We start from the raw sequence: 18448 nt of genomic DNA on the forward strand, positions 1-18448 counted from the left end.
GTCTATACAACTGTTCTTACTCAGGGAATGTCACTCATGAATATCTTTCAAATATCCAAGTAAATTTATGACATCTTTGAACTAGTAAACATTTTGAGATCGAATAAAGGGGATACATTTGTTAAATAGTGAAAAAAAAAGAGCAAATGGGTATATTTTATTATTTGTTTGTCGTTGTTGTTTTTAAACCCATACGTGTTGCAGCAGTTTTATGTCTAGTCACTGGAGCACGCAACAACCTTAGCCTCCCACCAACGTTTTATTCACGTGACAATACATGTACTGGAAGTGTCGTCACATGGGAAGCTTCAAACACAGGTTGCAGTGTATGTGGGTTAGTGTGTGTTTACACCACCTAAAAACTGCCATAATGATATAGACCTACCTGGATGGATTAAATGACACATACACACACTGTACTACTAATAGTGCGAAAACAAATAAAACCAACTTGCAAGAAACATGGCGGAAAGGAAGACGAGTCGCTTGACACGATCTGGGGTTCTGTCGAATCCTCCTACCTTGTCAGATTTTCCTACTGTAGTGCAAAATGTCCTATCAGTATTAAATAAATATGTAGGATGATTTAACAACTCAAAGAAATGATGCAATATTGATGTGTGCCTGCCTGGTAGGACAATCTGACAGATAGAATGAAATGTCAGCACACCAGGAAGCTTGTTCCTGAGCTTGTGGAAGGAATCTCAAACTATTAAAAGATTTTGTTAAAGGACGGAGATTGATGACAAAGGAAAATGAAGGAACCTCTCTGGATGAAATGGGGAAATGTGGAAAATCAATTATAACAACGGCGAGTAGGCATAACTGTGCTGACAAAGGGTCAGAGTGGACAGACTCTGAAGGAAATGAAATTGAAGATCACATGGAGTTTAGTCAGGAAATTGATAGTCAGGGGAAAAGTGGAGAGTTTCTTCTGAATATTCTGGATCTAAGAAATTTAGAAAGGAGATGAATGACCCTGTAGCAAGTAGTAGTAATAATTTAAGGTAATACTTTGTTTCCATTTTGATAGTCGATGACAACAAAAGGGGTTTGTTGTTGGGAACCCAATCGTCTCTGTTCTTTTTAGAAAAGGCCAATTAAATATTTGCATAGCTGACTCCGCTCCGGATATCCGGGTATATGAGGAAGCCGATATGGTTCATTCAAATTTGTTCTTCAGAGTCAAGTGTTTACATGCTTGTCCCAATGCCTTTGCTTCTATTAAGAAGAATTTGTCTACCTTTGTCTTCCCTGCTGGATCTATGTTGCAATCAGAGGTGGTTCACCTCATTCCTGTCCTTCAGTGGCTGAGCCTCCCCTGGGCACTTCGGCAGGTATAGTCACAAGAGCAATTTCCATTTTGATCTCCTACAGTTTGATGCATGGCTTTCTAACATGTCGTTTCACCCGAAATATTGGATGTGGCAGTTTTATTTCTCACTCTGACAGCCATGAGCGATGTCTGGAGTGCTTGGGTTTTGATCAAACCCAGAAATGGTGAAATCGTGGATGGGCTATGCACTCATTGTGAGTGTATTCCCATTCGCATGTTGTGGTTGCGAATGGCATGCTTTGTAACGAAGAAGTCAGCCACTCCAGTTGGTTCCCTGTCCAGTGAGGCAGGCACGACAAGCGCTGGGGGTGATGCAGGGGCATCTTTGGGAGATAATCCACCAGACCTGTCCTCACGGACCTCCCAGCCCCAAAACACACTTGCATTCCAGTTGAGTTTACAGATGCACCTGCAGCCCCACCGGGAGGTCGAGTTGCGATCACGTTTGGGGCTTATGACGAGGATGAGGCTGCTCAAAGAACTCCTTCAGAGTAATCCTCATGAGGAGGCAGATTCTGTGATGATAGCGATGCTTTTAAGCGGGTATCGGTGAGCATTGGTCTGAAGGTACTGTAAGTCCTCTACCAAGCCCAGAAATATCTCGGCTAGATGACTGGTATTTGGGGTCAGATCGTGATGCAAAGCCTCGCCCTGCCCGGTGCCTTTTTTCCTGGAGGTGCATGACGAGCTTACAAGATCATGGTCTGCACCCTTTAGATGTGTACTTCCATGTGTTGATCATCCCTCGACACAGACTGTTGCTGCGGTTTGCTTTCGAGGGGTGAACATACCCATATAAGATCCTCCCATTTTGCCTTCCCTGTCTCCCTGCATCTTTACGAAGGTCGCGGAGGCTGCCCTAGCTTCCCATAGGGAGCAGGGCATTCGCATCCTCAATTATCTCCATGACTGGCTTATATTAGCGCACTCGAGAGATGTATTATGCGAGCACAAGGATCATGTTCTCCAACACCTCAATCGTTTGGACCTTTGAGTCAATTGGGAAAAGAGCAAGCTCTCCCCTACGCAAAGCATATCTTTTCTCAGACAGGAGTTGCACTCGGTCTCTATGATGGCATGCCTAATTCCGGGAAAAAGCACAGTCGGTGCTGCCCTGTCTGAATTCTCTCAGACAGAAGACAAAGGTTCCACTGAAATCCTTTCGGAGGCTCCTGGCGCATATTGCATCCTCAGCAGCTGTGGTTTTGCTGGGTCTGATGCATACTGTATGAGACTGCTTCAACACTGGCTACACAACCGTGTTCGGAAGCAAATTTCGAGTGACGATCACTCACACATGCCATCAGACATTTAGCCCGTGGCCAGTTCTGCAGTTTCTGAGGTCGGGGGTGCCCTAAGAGCAGATCTCAAGACGCATTGTGGTGCCACAGATGCCTCAAATATGGGCTGGGGCGTTGTTTGCAATGCAGTGTGTGGGCTCTGGAAAGGGCCTTGCATGCCTTGGCATATCAACAGCCTGGGGCTGCTGACCATGCATCTTGCCCTGAAGAGGTTCCTACCGCAGATTCAGGGCATCTGTGGAACCTCCACGTCTGGTCTCTGGATGTGACCTAGAAGATAGAAGTGGGTGTATCACCTTCTGTGATAGATACGCTCGCTCAGGCAAGAGCTCTCTCAATGAGATGGGCTTATGCTTCGAGGTAGCGTCTGTTCGTAGGCTGGTGTTCCTCGCGTGGGGACCGCACTGAGAACTTCAGATGCTCAGATGAACTCTTTGTTCTACTTCAAAGGACAGCAGAATGGGAAGGCTGTCAAACAGAGGCATTGGATTATGGACGCCATTAATTTGGCATACCAGGTGCAGGACCTGCCATCAGCAATTATATCACCCCTCCTATCAAATCGAGAGCAAGCTTGAGCATTGACTCTACATTTTCGCAGCATCATGTCAGAGATTGAGCCCTATTCCAACGATGAATCCTTCGTCGCCCAGGGTTCCTCAGCAACCTCAGCCGCTACTCAAGGCACTAGTGTTTGCCAAGAGTGTCCTTGCTGGGGGGCCCTTGACACTGGAGCTTCACAACCGGGCATTTTTAGGCTATCGCAACATCTCACCCCACCACAGCACGCCCCTCGGTCAACCCGTCCATTCCTCCAAGGGAGCTGTATCAGTCCCTTCATTTCTTAAAGGTAGAAAAGTAATTTAAGGACTTTGTTACAACGCATAACAGAACTTAAAGGGGGGATGCAATGGTGTTTCATGCATTCGGACTTATTTACAATGTAAACATTTTTATTTACATTTATGCATTTGGCAGACGCTTTTTTGGCAGCGCCATGCTCTTACCACTGACCTACAGGAAAGCTAAACGTGCTGGCTTCTCATCCTTAACATATTCAACTCATCAAAAAACGAGTTGGACGTATGATGTTGTATTTCAGCGTTCGTATAGGTTTCGTAAAGTTTTTTTCGAACATGAAAATCCGTTTCGTAACAACTTTTCTTAGTCCCTTATTGCACAATTCTCCTGGGAAAGCACGCGGGACGCCCACTCATCAACCAAGGAGAGCATGAGAAGGAGCATGCGCACATGTCACTTTTACTTGTGTGCAGGAGAGAGAGAGAGCACTAAGAAGTTCAGCTGTGTTTGTTTGTTCACTGCATTTGGGTAATGAATGTTATATAAACGTGGATATAACGCTGGATTTGGAGATCGTTTGAAACTGATAGATGGAGCGGTCCTATCGCTAAAATATGCCGGACATGAACCGCAAGCGGTAAGTGAATCTGAGTCATATGTCTGTGTTTTGTTGGCAATTGGGTGCGCACATGCTTTAGTTGGGAAAGCTGTAAATTTGGGACACATCTTCAGTAGTGTACCTTTGAATCAGGGGGTGTTTCGGCCTTTCAACACTAGACACCCTCATCAAAGGTGGCCAGCTACAGGGTGATCAAACCTGAGCTTGTGAGGCTGGTCTTACAACCGGTCAAGATGTGTTTGAGAGTCGCTGGAATTGGGCAGAGGGCACAGGTTGGATCCTCGCCATACCACTGGTGGAGGTTTTTTGGAGATGGGAGCACATCATAGGTTGCTCTGATGATGAAACTGATGTTGCTTGCCTCCATTTCCCAGAGCTCTCTCCAGCGGAGCTTTCTCCTCTCCAGGCCTTCCCACCTCATCCATTGTCCCTGCTTGGCAAGAGAGACAGCCTTTGCGCATCTCCTCGACCATCATTTTCCTCCTCTCTGATGTTGAGGCCTTACGCCAAGTTGGCTTACTTGCTGTTAGGCCAAAGCCTCCTCTTCCCAACTGGATGTGCCCTACAATGTCACTGTGCCTCAGGGCTGATGTGGCTTGCTGCACCGCGTCGGATGGTGTCCATTTCCGTCCAGTTACCAGGGTTGGAACAGCATTACTGATGGTCTGGTCTCTGGAGTCCTTCAACGTCATCTGGAGTCTTACTTTAGAGCACTTGTACTCTTCGGTGAGGCTTGTGATAGGCAGTTCAAGGACCCCTTAGAGACCCCTTAGTCTTGGTTACGGATGTAACCTCAGTTCCCTGATGGAGGGAACGAGACGACGTGTCGAGCCGACAGATGGGGTTCGTCCTTGAGAACCTATCGCTTCCGACTTCTTTAGAAAAGGCCAATGAAATTGGCGAATGAAATTTGCATGCCGGACTCCACCCACGGATATCAGGGTATAAAAGGGAGACGGCGTACTGCATTCATTCACTTTTGTTCTGAGGAGCCTGAGAACCTCTCACGACTCCTGCAGCAGGCAGCACGTGTTGTGTTAAGGTCTCTGTGTACTGTTGTTGCTGTTTCTGTGTTCTGGATGCTCCTGTCACCAAAACAAATTCCTTGTATGTGCAAACATACTTGGCAATAAAGCTCTTTCTGATTCTTCTGATTCTGATTGTGGCATAAAGGACACAACGTCTCGTTCCCTCCATCAGGGAACTGAGGTTACATCCGTAACCAAGACGTTCCCTTTCTGTCAGTCTCTCGACGTTGTGTCGAGCCAACAGATGGGGTTCCTATGGAAAATGCCACAACGCTGTGCCCTGTCACAATCTCTAGCGAAGCGACGGTGACTGGCCTGGGCGTGGTCGATGGCTGGCAGTGCAGATCCCTCGCCGTGGGGGGGCCCCCGGAGAGGAGATCGGCTCTGCTGTTTTACCTGCCTGGCGATGATGTAGCACAACGCACCATCGATTGAGAGTGCTTAGGCTGATGATTATTCTCGACATTGGGTCTTGCCTCAATGTTGAGTTGCCGAACACCATCGTGTAGAGGGTGAGAGCGGCTGTGATAATACCCAGACGATGATTTGGCACAACGCACTGTCGATTGAGAGTGCTTAGGCTGCTGATTATCCTCGACATTAAGTCGGAAGGTGTCGAAGAGGACCAGGGCTGCTGGAAAGCAGACGGTGCACGGGATCTCGACGGCCAGAGGGCGGCCGAATCGCGGCGGGGGAGGATTTGCTTGATATCCTCTGTCTGCTTCTTTACTGTCGAGAACTGCGGCTCGACAGTATCACCAAACAGCCCCCCCTTGCGAGGGGTTAACTGACAGATTAGCGCTCACAGTAATCCTCATATCACCCTCGCTGCTCGCCGTAGCGGACGGCAGGGCCGTAGCCACTGCTGTCACGGAACGGGAAGCAGACGAGGTGGTGGCTGAGTCCTGTGGGAACACAGCCACATGTGACACAACGTCTGAATCATCAACCGCCCGCAGTGCGGGCAGGACGTATCCACAAGGGCTGCCCCAGCGTACTGGAAGCAGACCTCGTGTCCGTCCCCCTCCTCGATGAGTGTGTTGCACCCACGAGAACAGCGGGACATGCCACGCTGGAGAAATTAGCTCTTTTAGAGAAAAAAACTCAAACACTTCTGGAACTGCCGAGACGCCCAGGGGAAGTCGCTGCAGGAAGGGACAGTCCGCTGTACCATGTCGTAAGATTTCAGCAGTAATTCGGCATAGAGTTGAAGTCTCGAAGTCGATCAGTGTGAAGGCTCCGAAGAAAAAAAGGTGAATGAATGCAGCACGCCGTCTCCCTTTTATACCCAGATATCCGGGGGCCAGCATGCAAATTTTATTCGCCAATTTCATTGGCCTTTTCTAAAGAAGTCGGAAGCGATAGGTTCTCAAGGACGAACCCCATCTGTCGGCTCAACACAACGTCGAGAGACTGACAGAAAGGGAACCCTACTTTAGCAATTAAGGGTAAATACTTATTGACAGCCTTAAGGTTTCTTTAAGTGAACCCGCTCATCAAAGGTTTCCTTAACCCTATATCTAAGGGTTTTCTTACTTTAAGAGGTTTTGTGCAACCGGGCACAGTAATGGCGGTATTCCTGGATGTAGAAAAAGGCTTATGATATGGTATGAAAAGAGGAATTTCTCAAAATTGGTATAAGGGAAGAGAAATTGGATAAATTAGTTTTTATTTGACGAACATTCTCTAGTACAGGGGTCCCCAAACTTGTTTCTGGAGGGCCGGTGACCTGCAGAATTTAACTCCAACCTATCTCAATACACCTGCCTACAAGTTTCTGCTGTGCCAACTAAGATCTTGATTAGCTGCTTCAGGTGTGTTTGATTAGGGTTGAAGCTAAACTCTGCAGGACAGAGGCCCTCCAGGACCGAACCTGTGGACCCCTACTCTAGTGGATACAGAGTAGAAAATGCGACACCTCAGGGTAGTGTAACCAGTCCATTCTATTTTCTTTTGTGATGTATGATTTATTTTATGATATTAGAAAATCATTGTTTGCAGATGATGCATCTTTAAAAGGGGAATCATTTACTGGTAATACAAGAGAAGAGCAAGAGCAAGAAGCAATAGGATTAATTGAGAATTGGTCTTATTCATGGGGTTTTACATTTTCAGAAGGTCATAAAGAAGAAAATCACCCCACCCCAAGACTTTGTTTGGCAAAGAAAGCTTTGTTTGGCCAATTAATAAAATAGCAAAGGAAATGGGATTACAAGAGAAAAAGTACTCTATAGTATAGCCACACAGTTCCGTAGTTTTTACACCAGCTAACAGCACTGGCCCCCATTCACTTCTATTGTATGGACACAAAACCAATGCTTGTGAATGGGGTATATACTTCACCCTATATGAAAATTCTGTCATCATTTACTCACCTTCCGAGTTGTTCCAAATCTGTTTAAATGTCTTTGTTCTGATGAACACAGAGAAAGATATATTAAAGAATGCTTATAACCAGACAGATTTTGCCCCCCCCCATTGACTCCCATAGTAGGCGAAATTACTTTATCATTTTTTTCCCCTGTTGAACACAAAAGAAGACATTTTGAAGAATGTAGGACGGGGGGCAATCTGGTTGTACGCATTCTTCCAAATATCTTTCTCTGTGTTAATCGGAACAAATAAATGTATACAGATTTAGAACAACTCGAAGGTGAGTAAATGATGACAGAATTTTCATTTTTGGGTGAAGTATCCCTTTAACAACATTTCTCAAAATACTTTCTTTTGAGTTCTGCGGAAGAAAGAATTTCATTTACATTTATGCATTTGGCAGACGCTTTTATCCAAAGCGACTTACATTGCATTATCCAATACATTTTTGTTTCTAAGTAAATCCCCTGGGATCGAACCCACGATGCTCTTACCACTGAGGCACAGGGAAAATGGCGTAGAGGTTTGAAATGACGAATGGGTGAGTAAATGATGACATCATTTTTATTTTTGGGTGAACTATCAAAAAAAGTTCTTGTGGAATGTTAATCGCTTGCCTACACTCCAGTACAGTAGGTGGCGGATATGCACCTCAAACTTAAGCTGCCACCCGCCATTAAAAAGAAAAAGAACACCAGTCGGCGGTGGCGTTGTAAACATACTTAGTTTTTATACGGATGATTATCTCTCTTAAAACATAAGAAAGCGCTGGCTTTTTGAGGACATTAACCTCGGGAAAACGCCTGATACGGAAGAAAATAAACCCGGATATTTTCATGAATATGTTTGACCTGAAGTGTGACAGCTCGTCAGTTGAGGAGGGAGAAGAAATGGATGGAGGAAATCCCACTTTAGCAGCGCAAATATCCAGGTGTGCAAACATCTCGTCGGCAGATTTAGACGAGCTGGAGAACAGCCGAAACGAATCGAATACTGTCAGACAAACTGTGTGGGCGGTGAACTGTTTTAAAACGTGGATATGTGAGAAACAGATCAACATCGATTTTAAAACCGTCGAAAAATCAGACCTGGCCCAAGTGTTGCGGGAATTTTATGGATCCATTCGGACAAGTAAAGGAGAACTGTACGGTATCAACAGCTATCTCGGGCTCCGGGCTGCATTGAATCGTTTTTTTAACGACCCTCCTCTTCACCGTGGCTGGAATTTGATGCAGGACGCTGAATTCAGACCCGCCAATAATGTTTTCAAAGGTATCGTTAAACACATCCGACGATCGGGTCGGGATGTGACGACACACCCCCCGATCTCACCCGAAGACCTGGATATATTAAAACACTCTTCTGCACTAGACCCTGGCAACCCCAGAGGTTTATTAAATAAGGTCTGGTTTGACATCCAGTTACATTTTGGATTCTGGGGAAAAGAGGGCAATCGACACCTGCGGCCAGACTTGTTTACACTTAAACGTGACCTAAATGGTTTAAAATATTTCACTATGGTATTACAGGATGTGTTTCGTGAATCAAAGAACCCAATTAAACGGGACAAGGACAAGAAGGGGGCCGCTATGTATGAAGAGCCTGGCAACCCACTCTGTCCCGTCGCCTCTTTGGAGAAATATTTAAGCAAAATCCCCCCGGACGCAAAGGCGCTCTACCTGCAGCCCAAAAGAACGCATGTGTTCAACGATGAGTTCTGGTATACAGCTCTACCTTTGGGATTTAATTATCTGTCTCAAATGCTGCCCATAATATGCATAGAGGCCGGGACGCAGACCACATACACTAACCACAGTCTGAGGCTCACTGCGCTTCAAAAACTGACTGAATCCAGACAGATCATGACTGTGTGTGTGCACAGGTACGTTTGTCCAAATTAACTGAAAATAATGCAAAACCTTCAGATTGCAAACGAAGTCGATACTTTTGGTCACAGGGCTCGCTAAAATGAGCTCACATCTGGAGACCGTAACAAAAAAGCAGACGAGGAGCAAAACAACATCCTGGCTCAAAGTGAGGCAGAGGTGGTGCCATCCTGATCTTGACACACGCGCACGTGTAGGCCTACTGTACCCTTAAATGGCTTAACCACACACTTGTATATAATGAATAAATCACTGATTTTTGTGATTGAATAGCAACTGTTAACACAAATTGGGTCAAATGAGTCATTCGTCTGTGAGTCGCTCTGATCAGGCGAAGTCACTGCATGCAGATTCAACAAGCTAACTGCACTATTTTAAACATTACAATGAAATTGAAACAATATTTACATGAACAGCCTTGAAATACAGCTCCTAATATAGCTCTTGTACTGCAACTCTCGCATTATTACTGATTATGCCTTAATCAGTACATGCTTTTTTAATACATGCCATACTCCTTAGAATAGCATTATGTCACTTCTATAAATGAAATCTGTAGAGAATGTGAAGCTACGTCACGCCGTGTTGAAGGTTGCGCCATCATGGGAAGATGGCTGCCATCTTCTATTGCGTTCAATGCAGTGTTTTGTTTTTCTTGTTTGATTAGGAAATATAACTATGATAGGTCGGTCTTGCTGTGTTCAACACTGCAATAGCATTACGCAGAAAAAGTCCATGGTTCTTTCAATTTCGATTTCTCCATATATCAAACAAAACAAGTAACGGTACATATCAAAACAATAATAGCAGTGGAGTATGATCCTCCAAAGATGGTGGCTCCACTGCAACATAGGGCGTGAATTCAGCTTCACATTCTCTATAGACTGTTTCATCGGCCGCACGCGCCTGACCCCCAGTTAACTTCCGGTTTGTGTTTGGCCAATGTCTAAAAATATAATTATTTAATTTAATTTGTTAATATTAATTTGTATTATTATTTTAGTGTATAACAATTGTATTAAGTAAACGATTTGTTGAATTTTGTTATATGTTCATTTTATTAAATAAACAATTTGTTGAGTGGGTATATATTTGCATAGCTTGGTATCGCAGTCTAAATTCAAAATAATGGAGAGACTAGTGTAGCCAAGCAATGGTTCTTCTCGGTTTCTTTTGATTGTTATGAGAAATAATCTACAGGCACTATTGTTTGTGAATGTATACCGGAAGTTAAGTTGGGGTCACAAAAGTGCGCATGCGCAGTAACGTTTGTTTATGTTGTTAAGATGAAACCGTCTATACTTAAATAGAACAGAAATACTACTCAAGTCAATTCCTAGTCTTTTTGATGATGACATAAGGTGCCAGTGCCAGTTCAATAGTGTTGATATGAAAATAGTCAAAAAAGCCAGACTGTAAGCGAAGTGATATGCGACATATAGAAAGATTAATAACAGAAGCATAAAAATTGACATTTTCCAAATTTGAAATATTAACATGAAAGGGAAAGATCACCCAAAATTAAAATTCAGTAGTCAAAGTGATCTCAGAAGAAGCGTTTGTCTGTACAATGCATGAAATGAATTGTACGCATCACTTCAAGCTTTAAAAAAAGGATGCAAATATCTTAACATTCTAACATCTTCGCTCTTACTTGTCTATTGACTAAATATCACTAAGCAAATTTCAACATGTAATGTACACATTCAAATAAATTCTATAATTTAAAGAGCAATTTTAACATGTGTTGATATTGTCCATCTGCAGTGTCCATATTGAGACGAACCCTCAGATGCAGCAGGAATCTGCTCCATATTCAGCCAGCAGTGAGATTGACTCCAGCTCTGTGACACAGGAGAGTCTCGTGAGCAGCCACGGCTGGTTAAAACAAGAACCAGAAAATGAAATAATTGAGTGGGAAAATATTAACTCGTAGGCCGCCGTTGATGCTGAGCAGGACAACACAAGCAATGCCATCTCCAGTACGTCATTATTCATTCACTGAGCATCATTAGCATCTCCACATTGAGATATGTGTTTTTTACGTATAGTCAAGACATGACCACCAGCTCTCTTCCTCAGCAGCAACGACCCCGATGGAGGATTTACCCCCCAGTGTGATGCTGACCATCACCAAACTTCAGTGTCTTGTGGAGAGCAAACAGCAGAAGATTGAAGCACTGGAGAAACAAGTGCAGGACCTACAGGAGGATCGCAAGTTCCTCCGCACACAGATCGAGAACCTCACCAGCGCTCGTGTGGTTCAAGTACCAGAAGGTGCGGTGAAAAGCTAAATGATTCAAACAAACAACTTTCTCATGAGTGATAACTGTATCAGAATAGATGTGGGTCGTGCCATACGCTTTTGTTGTTGTTCTCCAACCTCTAATCGGAAAAAAATTGCATTATGCCTTTAATATGCTTTTTTACTATTTCTTCCTGCATTGATAGTTGCTAATAGATCTTGGTTACACTTTATGTTAATTTCCTACAGCGAGCACTTCAGTGTTTTTACGGCCCAGGTCACATAAGAGACGGCAGAACAGCACGTCTAACCCATGTGACAGTGATGAGAGCTTTACCGATGGGTCTGATACTAGTGATTCATCTGAGGAGTTGAGCAACATCAAGAAAAAACGACACAACAAGAAGAAACGGAAGAGAGGTAAACAACATATTGCACCCTTACAATTATGGAATTTACTGGTGTGGTTTATATCTGGTTAAATAAACATTAGATTTGGTTGAAATGTTGAGATTAGATGAGTATGTGTTGGACATTGTAATAGCAAATATATCTAACACCAAACATATTGATTTTAAACTTTTTTCAATGTTTTCTGAGCAGGTTATGTGCAGTGTGAGTAAGTACAGACTCCAACAAGAAGAACCTGAGTGGAGTTTGTAGGTGGGACAACGTTCCTGGTTGTTCCTCATTGATGGCTAAATTGTTTGCGCCATGAACAGCATTATGCAGAACACCATCGTCAACCAGGCCCTCATCACAGAATTGAGTGTTCCTCTGGTGAGTCTGTGAGGAAGTGTTGGTCAGCTGTATGCCCTCACAAGTGACACAGATGATGGCTTCTGCCTTTAACTGCTGAGAAAGCAAGAACATGTCCATGTGTGGACATTAGAGGGCGCTCTGATACCATTGCTGACTGAAAATGATGGTGGGCAGGGCTGTTGTGTGCATGTCACGCCATGGAAGTATAGCAAGAAATGAGTGAAACATGCTTGTTATACATATGATAATGTATTTAGTTATAACTTTACTTCCATAACATTGAGAGACTGCATTCACTGATGAATTATATGTTGAAGGTGCCGTCATATTGGACAGAGCAAGACTGACCTATAAACAAACAACTGAAGAGGTGGGTGTAGTTTTTTGGATAGAAAGAACAACGGTTGTATTTCTCAACTAATTGCTATAGTTTATGAGTACAAATGATCTACATGTTTTTGTATCAATTTTTTTATATTTGTTAATGGCCATTCTTGTCAACTTGGAAATCAGTTGAGAAACGTAAAGTTGTACTTGTGTCTAAAGTGGTCTTGCCCTGTTCAATATGGTGGTGCTTTCAGTTTGAGTAATAAATGTACAGATCTGTTTGAAATTTATATTTAGTTGCACAGATGGTAACAGAACTGAAGAAGTAAAGTTTAGGCATATATGCTGAGATAGTTTGGACAGGATTTCTGACTTTCATTTTTCTTTTTTGAATCACTACAAAAGATGTGTGGAATCACATATAATGACATTACATGTTTTGTTAATACATATATTACATATATTTTAGTGATATAGTTCATGTTCTTTTATCAGTTTCAGTTCGTTTAAATGCACAAATATACCAAGTCCTCCCAGAGTTTATAAATTGTTTTGGTATATACAGTATAAGTGCTTTTATTTTCAGGGAAATGCTTTATTTTCTATTTGATGGGGACTTTAACTAGTTACCCATCACAATCTACACAGCTATGGTATTAACGACTAGATGGGTTGTGATTTAAATAGAAATATGCATTCTGACTGACCATTTCCATTTTTTCCCAATGTTATCAACAATACTTTACGCATTTGTCTTATATGTTTCAAGATTGATTGATTAAATCTTCTGTCCACAGTGTAAAATGTTTGCTGTTTTTAAAGCAATACGTGTTGCAGCTGTTTTATGTAACGTTAGACTAGTCACTGAAGCGCCCAACAACCCTCCCCTCCTACCAACGTTTTATTCACGTGACAATACGTCACTGGAAATGACGTCACATGGGAAGCTTGAAACACTGGTTGCAGTGTATGTGGGTTCGTTGATCTTTAAATATCAGATAATTTGTCATTTATATGATATGACGAGACAGTTATAGTTACCCCGAAAATGCGTGTTTACACCACCCGAGTATTGCCACAATGATATACCTACTTGGACGGATTAAATGAAACATGCGCACATTGTGCTTACTGTTACCGCGAAAACGTAAATAAAACCAACGTGCAGGAGAAATATGGCGGAAAATGATACAACTCTTTATCCCCCTTCTCTAAGGGTAAAATCCGAGGTATGGAAATATTTTGGATATCGTAAAAATGCAGATGGATCGATATGCGACAACGGTTTCCCTGTTTGTAAAAAATGTGGCAGACAAATAGCCGCACAAGGGCGGAACACGTCCAACATGTTTTCCCATCTGCGCAGTAATCACCCGATCCAATTCAGAGAAATAAGGGTAAGCGTTTAAAACTTTATTTTAAGTTGGTGTTGGGAGATCATTCACATTGAGGCAAAATGTTACCTAAAAAAGACATTCATGTACTTGTTTCCATTATTGTGCCTTTTTGCACAGTGTGGATCAGCCACAGCACCACTGAAAGGTGAAGTGAGTAACAGTATAATCAATGAGTATATTAGCAGCAAATAAGCAGTCTACAGTGGGAAAATGAGCATTAGAACTGAACCATGGACCGATGCAAGAAGGATGCCTGGTCTGATGAGCCATTTGACATTGTCTTGTTTCGGTAATATGGACATTGTATAAGTCTCCCATGTTAAATTGCTCATTTCAGAATAAATATTAGCTGTTAAAAGTGACAGTCACCAGAGAGTTTACGTATATGTTACCGTTACATAAAGATTTTTTTTTTTTTTTTAGATTTAGATTCAATTTATTGTCATTGCACATGTACAAGGCAACGAAATGTGACCTCTGCATTTAACCCATCCAGAGAGTAGTGAACACACGTACCCCCGGAGCAGTGGGCAGCTATCACTGCAGCGCCTGGGGAGCAAGTAGGGGTAAGGTGCCTTGCTCAAGGGCACCTCAGTTGTTACCCGCCGGCCCTGGGAATCGAACCGGCAACCTTCTGGTCATGAGTCCGACTCTCTAACCATTAGGCCACAACTGCCCCTAAAGCATGAAGGATAGGGATAAATATGGGCTCATCGTGATGGTGAGAAATCTGCGAATGCCTCGACGTATCAGAGTTGTTTTGGCAGCATGAGGGGCACCTAAATGATATTAGGCTGATGGTTTTAAAGGGGTCATATGACATCTAAAACGAACATTATCGTATGTTTTAGATGTAATGCAATGTGTATACACGGTTTAAAGTTAAAAAACGCTGTGTTTTCCACATACCGTGCATGTTTGTATCTCCTCTTTGCCCCGCCTCTCTGAAACGGGCTGATTTTTTACAAAGCTCTCGCTCTGAAAAGCGAGGTGAGCTATGATTGGCCAGTTAACCAGTGCGTAGTGATTGGTCGAATACTGCAAGCGTGTGACGGAAATGTAACGCCTCTTACCATATTTGGAACAGCAGGTTCCAAAGCAATTGTACTGACAGGTACGCCCACCTTACTTGCCTACACATTTGGGTGGTCTTAGTCAAATAATTCCATGAACTGACGTAGATTTGTGGGGGTGTGGTTACACAAGGCGTTTCAGGCAGGTCTGGGGGGAATTCGCTTTTAGATAGAATGCATCTTTTGTTCCTATACTTTAATTTTTGCAATTTTACGTGTCTAATACATGCATGGGCAACTTATAACACACCAAAGTAGGGCTGCAACGACGCGTCGTATTGTTTACGTTTGTCTGCTGTAATGGCAGTTTCTGTTCCCGGGCGTATGTATAAGCAGAACAAGAGAAAGTATAATACGAGAGCCTTGGACGCAGTAAGTTAGTGAATGGACGGAGGAATTCCCCCTAACGTTACCCCCTGAATGCCATCATCACAGCATGGACAAGCGGACGGAGAGGGGCACGTAGATGTAGACTTTCATAATAAATTACTTTATTTTAACACTACGCTTTACATTAATGATTTACATTAACACTATTGTATTAGTGTAAGTTAGTGTATGTGAACCTTTGCAGATTGTGACCCTGCTTAAATTACTATTAAGCTTCAAAAAGGAACTATCTATCATGAAACCACCAAAAAAGTTTTCATGCACTTTTTATGTCATTCAATAGCTTTATGCGAGGAATAAACCAATATAGCACAATTAAGAAACTCTGACCTCCGCTGGTGCTGTATGTCAATCTCCAGTCAGCATGAGTGTGTACGGTGACGGTCAGGGCGCTACTCTTTCCAAGATGTTTCAATGTTTTTATATTCATCATAATGACATGTCTGTGGTTTTGTTTAAAAGTATTTTGCTAGAGACTGTGAGGTACTCGCTGAGTGTAGCTTAGCTTATTGAAGTGGTCTGAATATTTTGCGTCTTCATACGAAATAACTCTTTTTAAACCTCTGATTTAACTGTAAACTGTGTAACATATCATTTCTTCTGTTCTAACTATTATTTACTTTGGGGAGCAAAATGATCCCCGGGACTTCAGAAGGAGTAGGTGCTTTAAGCACATCCGGGATGCGCATAACTGTAAATAGTGAAGCGAATGCATTATGCGCATCATTCTGAGTTAAGGGTGCGCAGGCTCGGTTTAACGCCACTCTGCATTAGAGTCTTTTATACAGTGATAGTTTTGTACAATAAACAGACAGATAGTAGTATTTTACTTTTTCTCAATTACATTATGAGACTGAAAATAAAACTACTTAATTAAAAGAAGATAGTGATTTTAATGTAAACACGGATTAAAATGTTAAAACAACAATATTTATTTTATAAAATGTAGTGGAGTAAAAAGTATGATATGCTTTATAATGTAAGAAAATACTAGAACTTATTGTTTATTTGCAAAGTTTGCCAATGGATTAATAAGGTAATCCAAAAAAATCTTTATTAGATAAAAAAATCGCTAGATTAGTCGACTAATTGAAATAAATAAATAAATAAATAAATAATAATCGTTAGATTAGTCGACAATTAAAATAATCGTTAGTTTCAGCCATAAAACAAAGACACAGAAAAACACGTATTCGCGCCATATGACCCCTTTAATGTTGTGGTTGTGACTGGTCACCATAGTCTAGTCTGCAAGTTTCACTTTTGTGCTGTTACTGGTTGCAATGTTTGTTATATAACATGGATATTATGGTTGTGCTTCTCCCTCTAGAAAATTTCAAATAAGTTCAGATCAGCTCTGTACAGAGCAAGAGTCACAAAAGCCAGGTATCTTGCCGAAAGAAAAGACAGGTAATAGTTTCATAGAGGACCTTGTGTTCTTCACTATGTACTTTGCAAAAAAATGTTTATCTTAATTTGTTTATTCTGTTTACAAATGTTGCAATAATAACGGATCATTTAAAAACAATTTCATTAAAAAAACTGACAAGATTGTTGAAATGTTGTTAAAATAATACATGATCATATGTGATATTGTCCTCCAGCAGTGATGATGTTGAGATGAAGCAGGAATCTGCTCCAGTGTACTCCAGCAGTGAGAATAACTTCAGCTCTGTGACACACGACAGTCCTGAGAGAAACCACAGCTGGATGAAGCAAGAGCCAAAGAATGAAATAATCGAGTGGGAGAATATCAACTCGGAGGTCCCCGCTGCTGCTGAACGGGACGTATTGAGCAGTGCCATCTCCAGTAAGTCACTTTTATTCACTTAAGCATCAAATGAGTTTATTTGCAGATGATACTTTAGTTAACATACGGGGCTCCAAATACTAGCTTTGTGATTATTTGTTGATCGCATCCAGACATCTGAGTTGTAAAAGTCATGAAATCAGATTATCCCAGATTTTTCCTCGATGTCACACATTTTTACAACCATCGGATTCTGTTCCGTACAGTACTGTAATGCTTTACCGATAAATCAAAGTATGAATAAGGTACTACAATAGGTGTGTGAACAGATTGTTATGTTGACTTGATTATTGAAAAGCTGGTTGTGCTGATGACCTGGTGTGGTGCCTATTTGTGAAATTGTGGAACTGAACTCGTAGAAAACTTAAAACTTCTTTCTGTGGCAGAAACAAATATATAGAAAAGATGACTGTTTCTCTTAATCAACAGCGACGACTCCAGCGGAGGGTTTACCCACATGTGATATGCTGGCTTTTACCAAAATGAAGTGTCTGCTGGAGAATAAACAAGAGAAGATTGAAGCACTGGAAAAACAGGTGCAGGACCTACAGGAGGATCGCAAGTTCCTGCGCACACAGATCGAGAACCTCACCAGCACTCTCTCTGCTTTTGTACGTGAGGGTGTGACAAGAAGATTTCAAGAAAATTGAACTGACAAGAAAAAACTAATGATTTGGTTTCTGTCTATTTTTTTATTTGTACACGTCATACCCAAATAATACACCCAAATCTGAAAAATTACTGACTGAAAGCTGTGATCATGTGCACTTTCACTTTATTCAGCTACGTCTAGCTGTATGCCCTCACCAATGAGACAGATGATGCTTGGACAATAAAGTGCACTCTGATACAGTAGCAGACTGCACACACACGAGGGGACTGTTGTGTACATGTAGGGACCTATAGAAGACATATACTGTAGAAAGTAATGATATATAAAATATGCTTGTTATAACACTGGTTTCTACTAATACTGATATAATACTGTTTTGATTTGCTGTGCATACTTTTTTATCCAAATTTTGTGTAATAAATAGTACACACAAATCTCTTTGAGTTGCATTGCTTGGTGTGTAATAGTAGTTGTTGGAAACATTCAG

At 42.1% G+C, this 18448-nt stretch overlaps 1 protein-coding gene across 17 annotated transcripts; it reads left to right on the forward strand.

Moving 5' to 3' along the window:
- The first annotated feature begins 8134 nt into the window (after window positions 1–8134).
- On the forward strand, window positions 8135–18395 carry LOC130546796 (uncharacterized). Of its 17 annotated transcripts, none has more exons than XR_008961821.1 (8): window positions 8135–9340; window positions 11112–11326; window positions 11430–11621; window positions 11839–12009; window positions 12193–14796; window positions 16869–16948; window positions 17143–17348; window positions 17778–18395. XR_008961821.1 is itself a non-coding variant. In XM_057322244.1 (4 exons), exons 1-4 carry the CDS (start codon window positions 13854–13856, stop codon window positions 17996–17998), a joined length of 729 nt encoding a protein of 242 aa, XP_057178227.1. In that variant the 5' UTR covers window positions 13565–13853; the 3' UTR covers window positions 17999–18395. The 17 variants fall into 17 exon arrangements, 4 of the variants coding, with proteins under 4 accessions (XP_057178227.1, XP_057178228.1, XP_057178229.1 ...); XR_008961823.1 differs by having other exon boundaries at window positions 17146–17348; XR_008961822.1 differs by having other exon boundaries at window positions 12193–14075.
- The last annotated feature ends 53 nt before the right edge of the window (window positions 18396–18448 follow it).

Source organism: Triplophysa rosa, linkage group LG23 (genome assembly GCF_024868665.1).
Source record: "Triplophysa rosa linkage group LG23, Trosa_1v2, whole genome shotgun sequence".
Taxonomy (NCBI): domain Eukaryota; kingdom Metazoa; phylum Chordata; class Actinopteri; order Cypriniformes; family Nemacheilidae; genus Triplophysa; species Triplophysa rosa.

Bases quoted from the DNA above. Each gene is read 5' to 3' on its own strand.
- LOC130546796 (XM_057322244.1), top strand. From the start codon at position 13,854: ATGGCGGAAAATGATACAACTCTTTATCCCCCTTCTCTAAGGGTAAAA. The intron at 14,076-16,868 runs GTAAGCGTTTAA...TTCTCCCTCTAG, and splicing joins TCCAATTCAGAGAAATAAGG to AAAATTTCAAATAAGTTCAG. The intron at 17,349-17,777 runs GTAAGTCACTTT...CTTAATCAACAG, and splicing joins ATTGAGCAGTGCCATCTCCA to CGACGACTCCAGCGGAGGGT.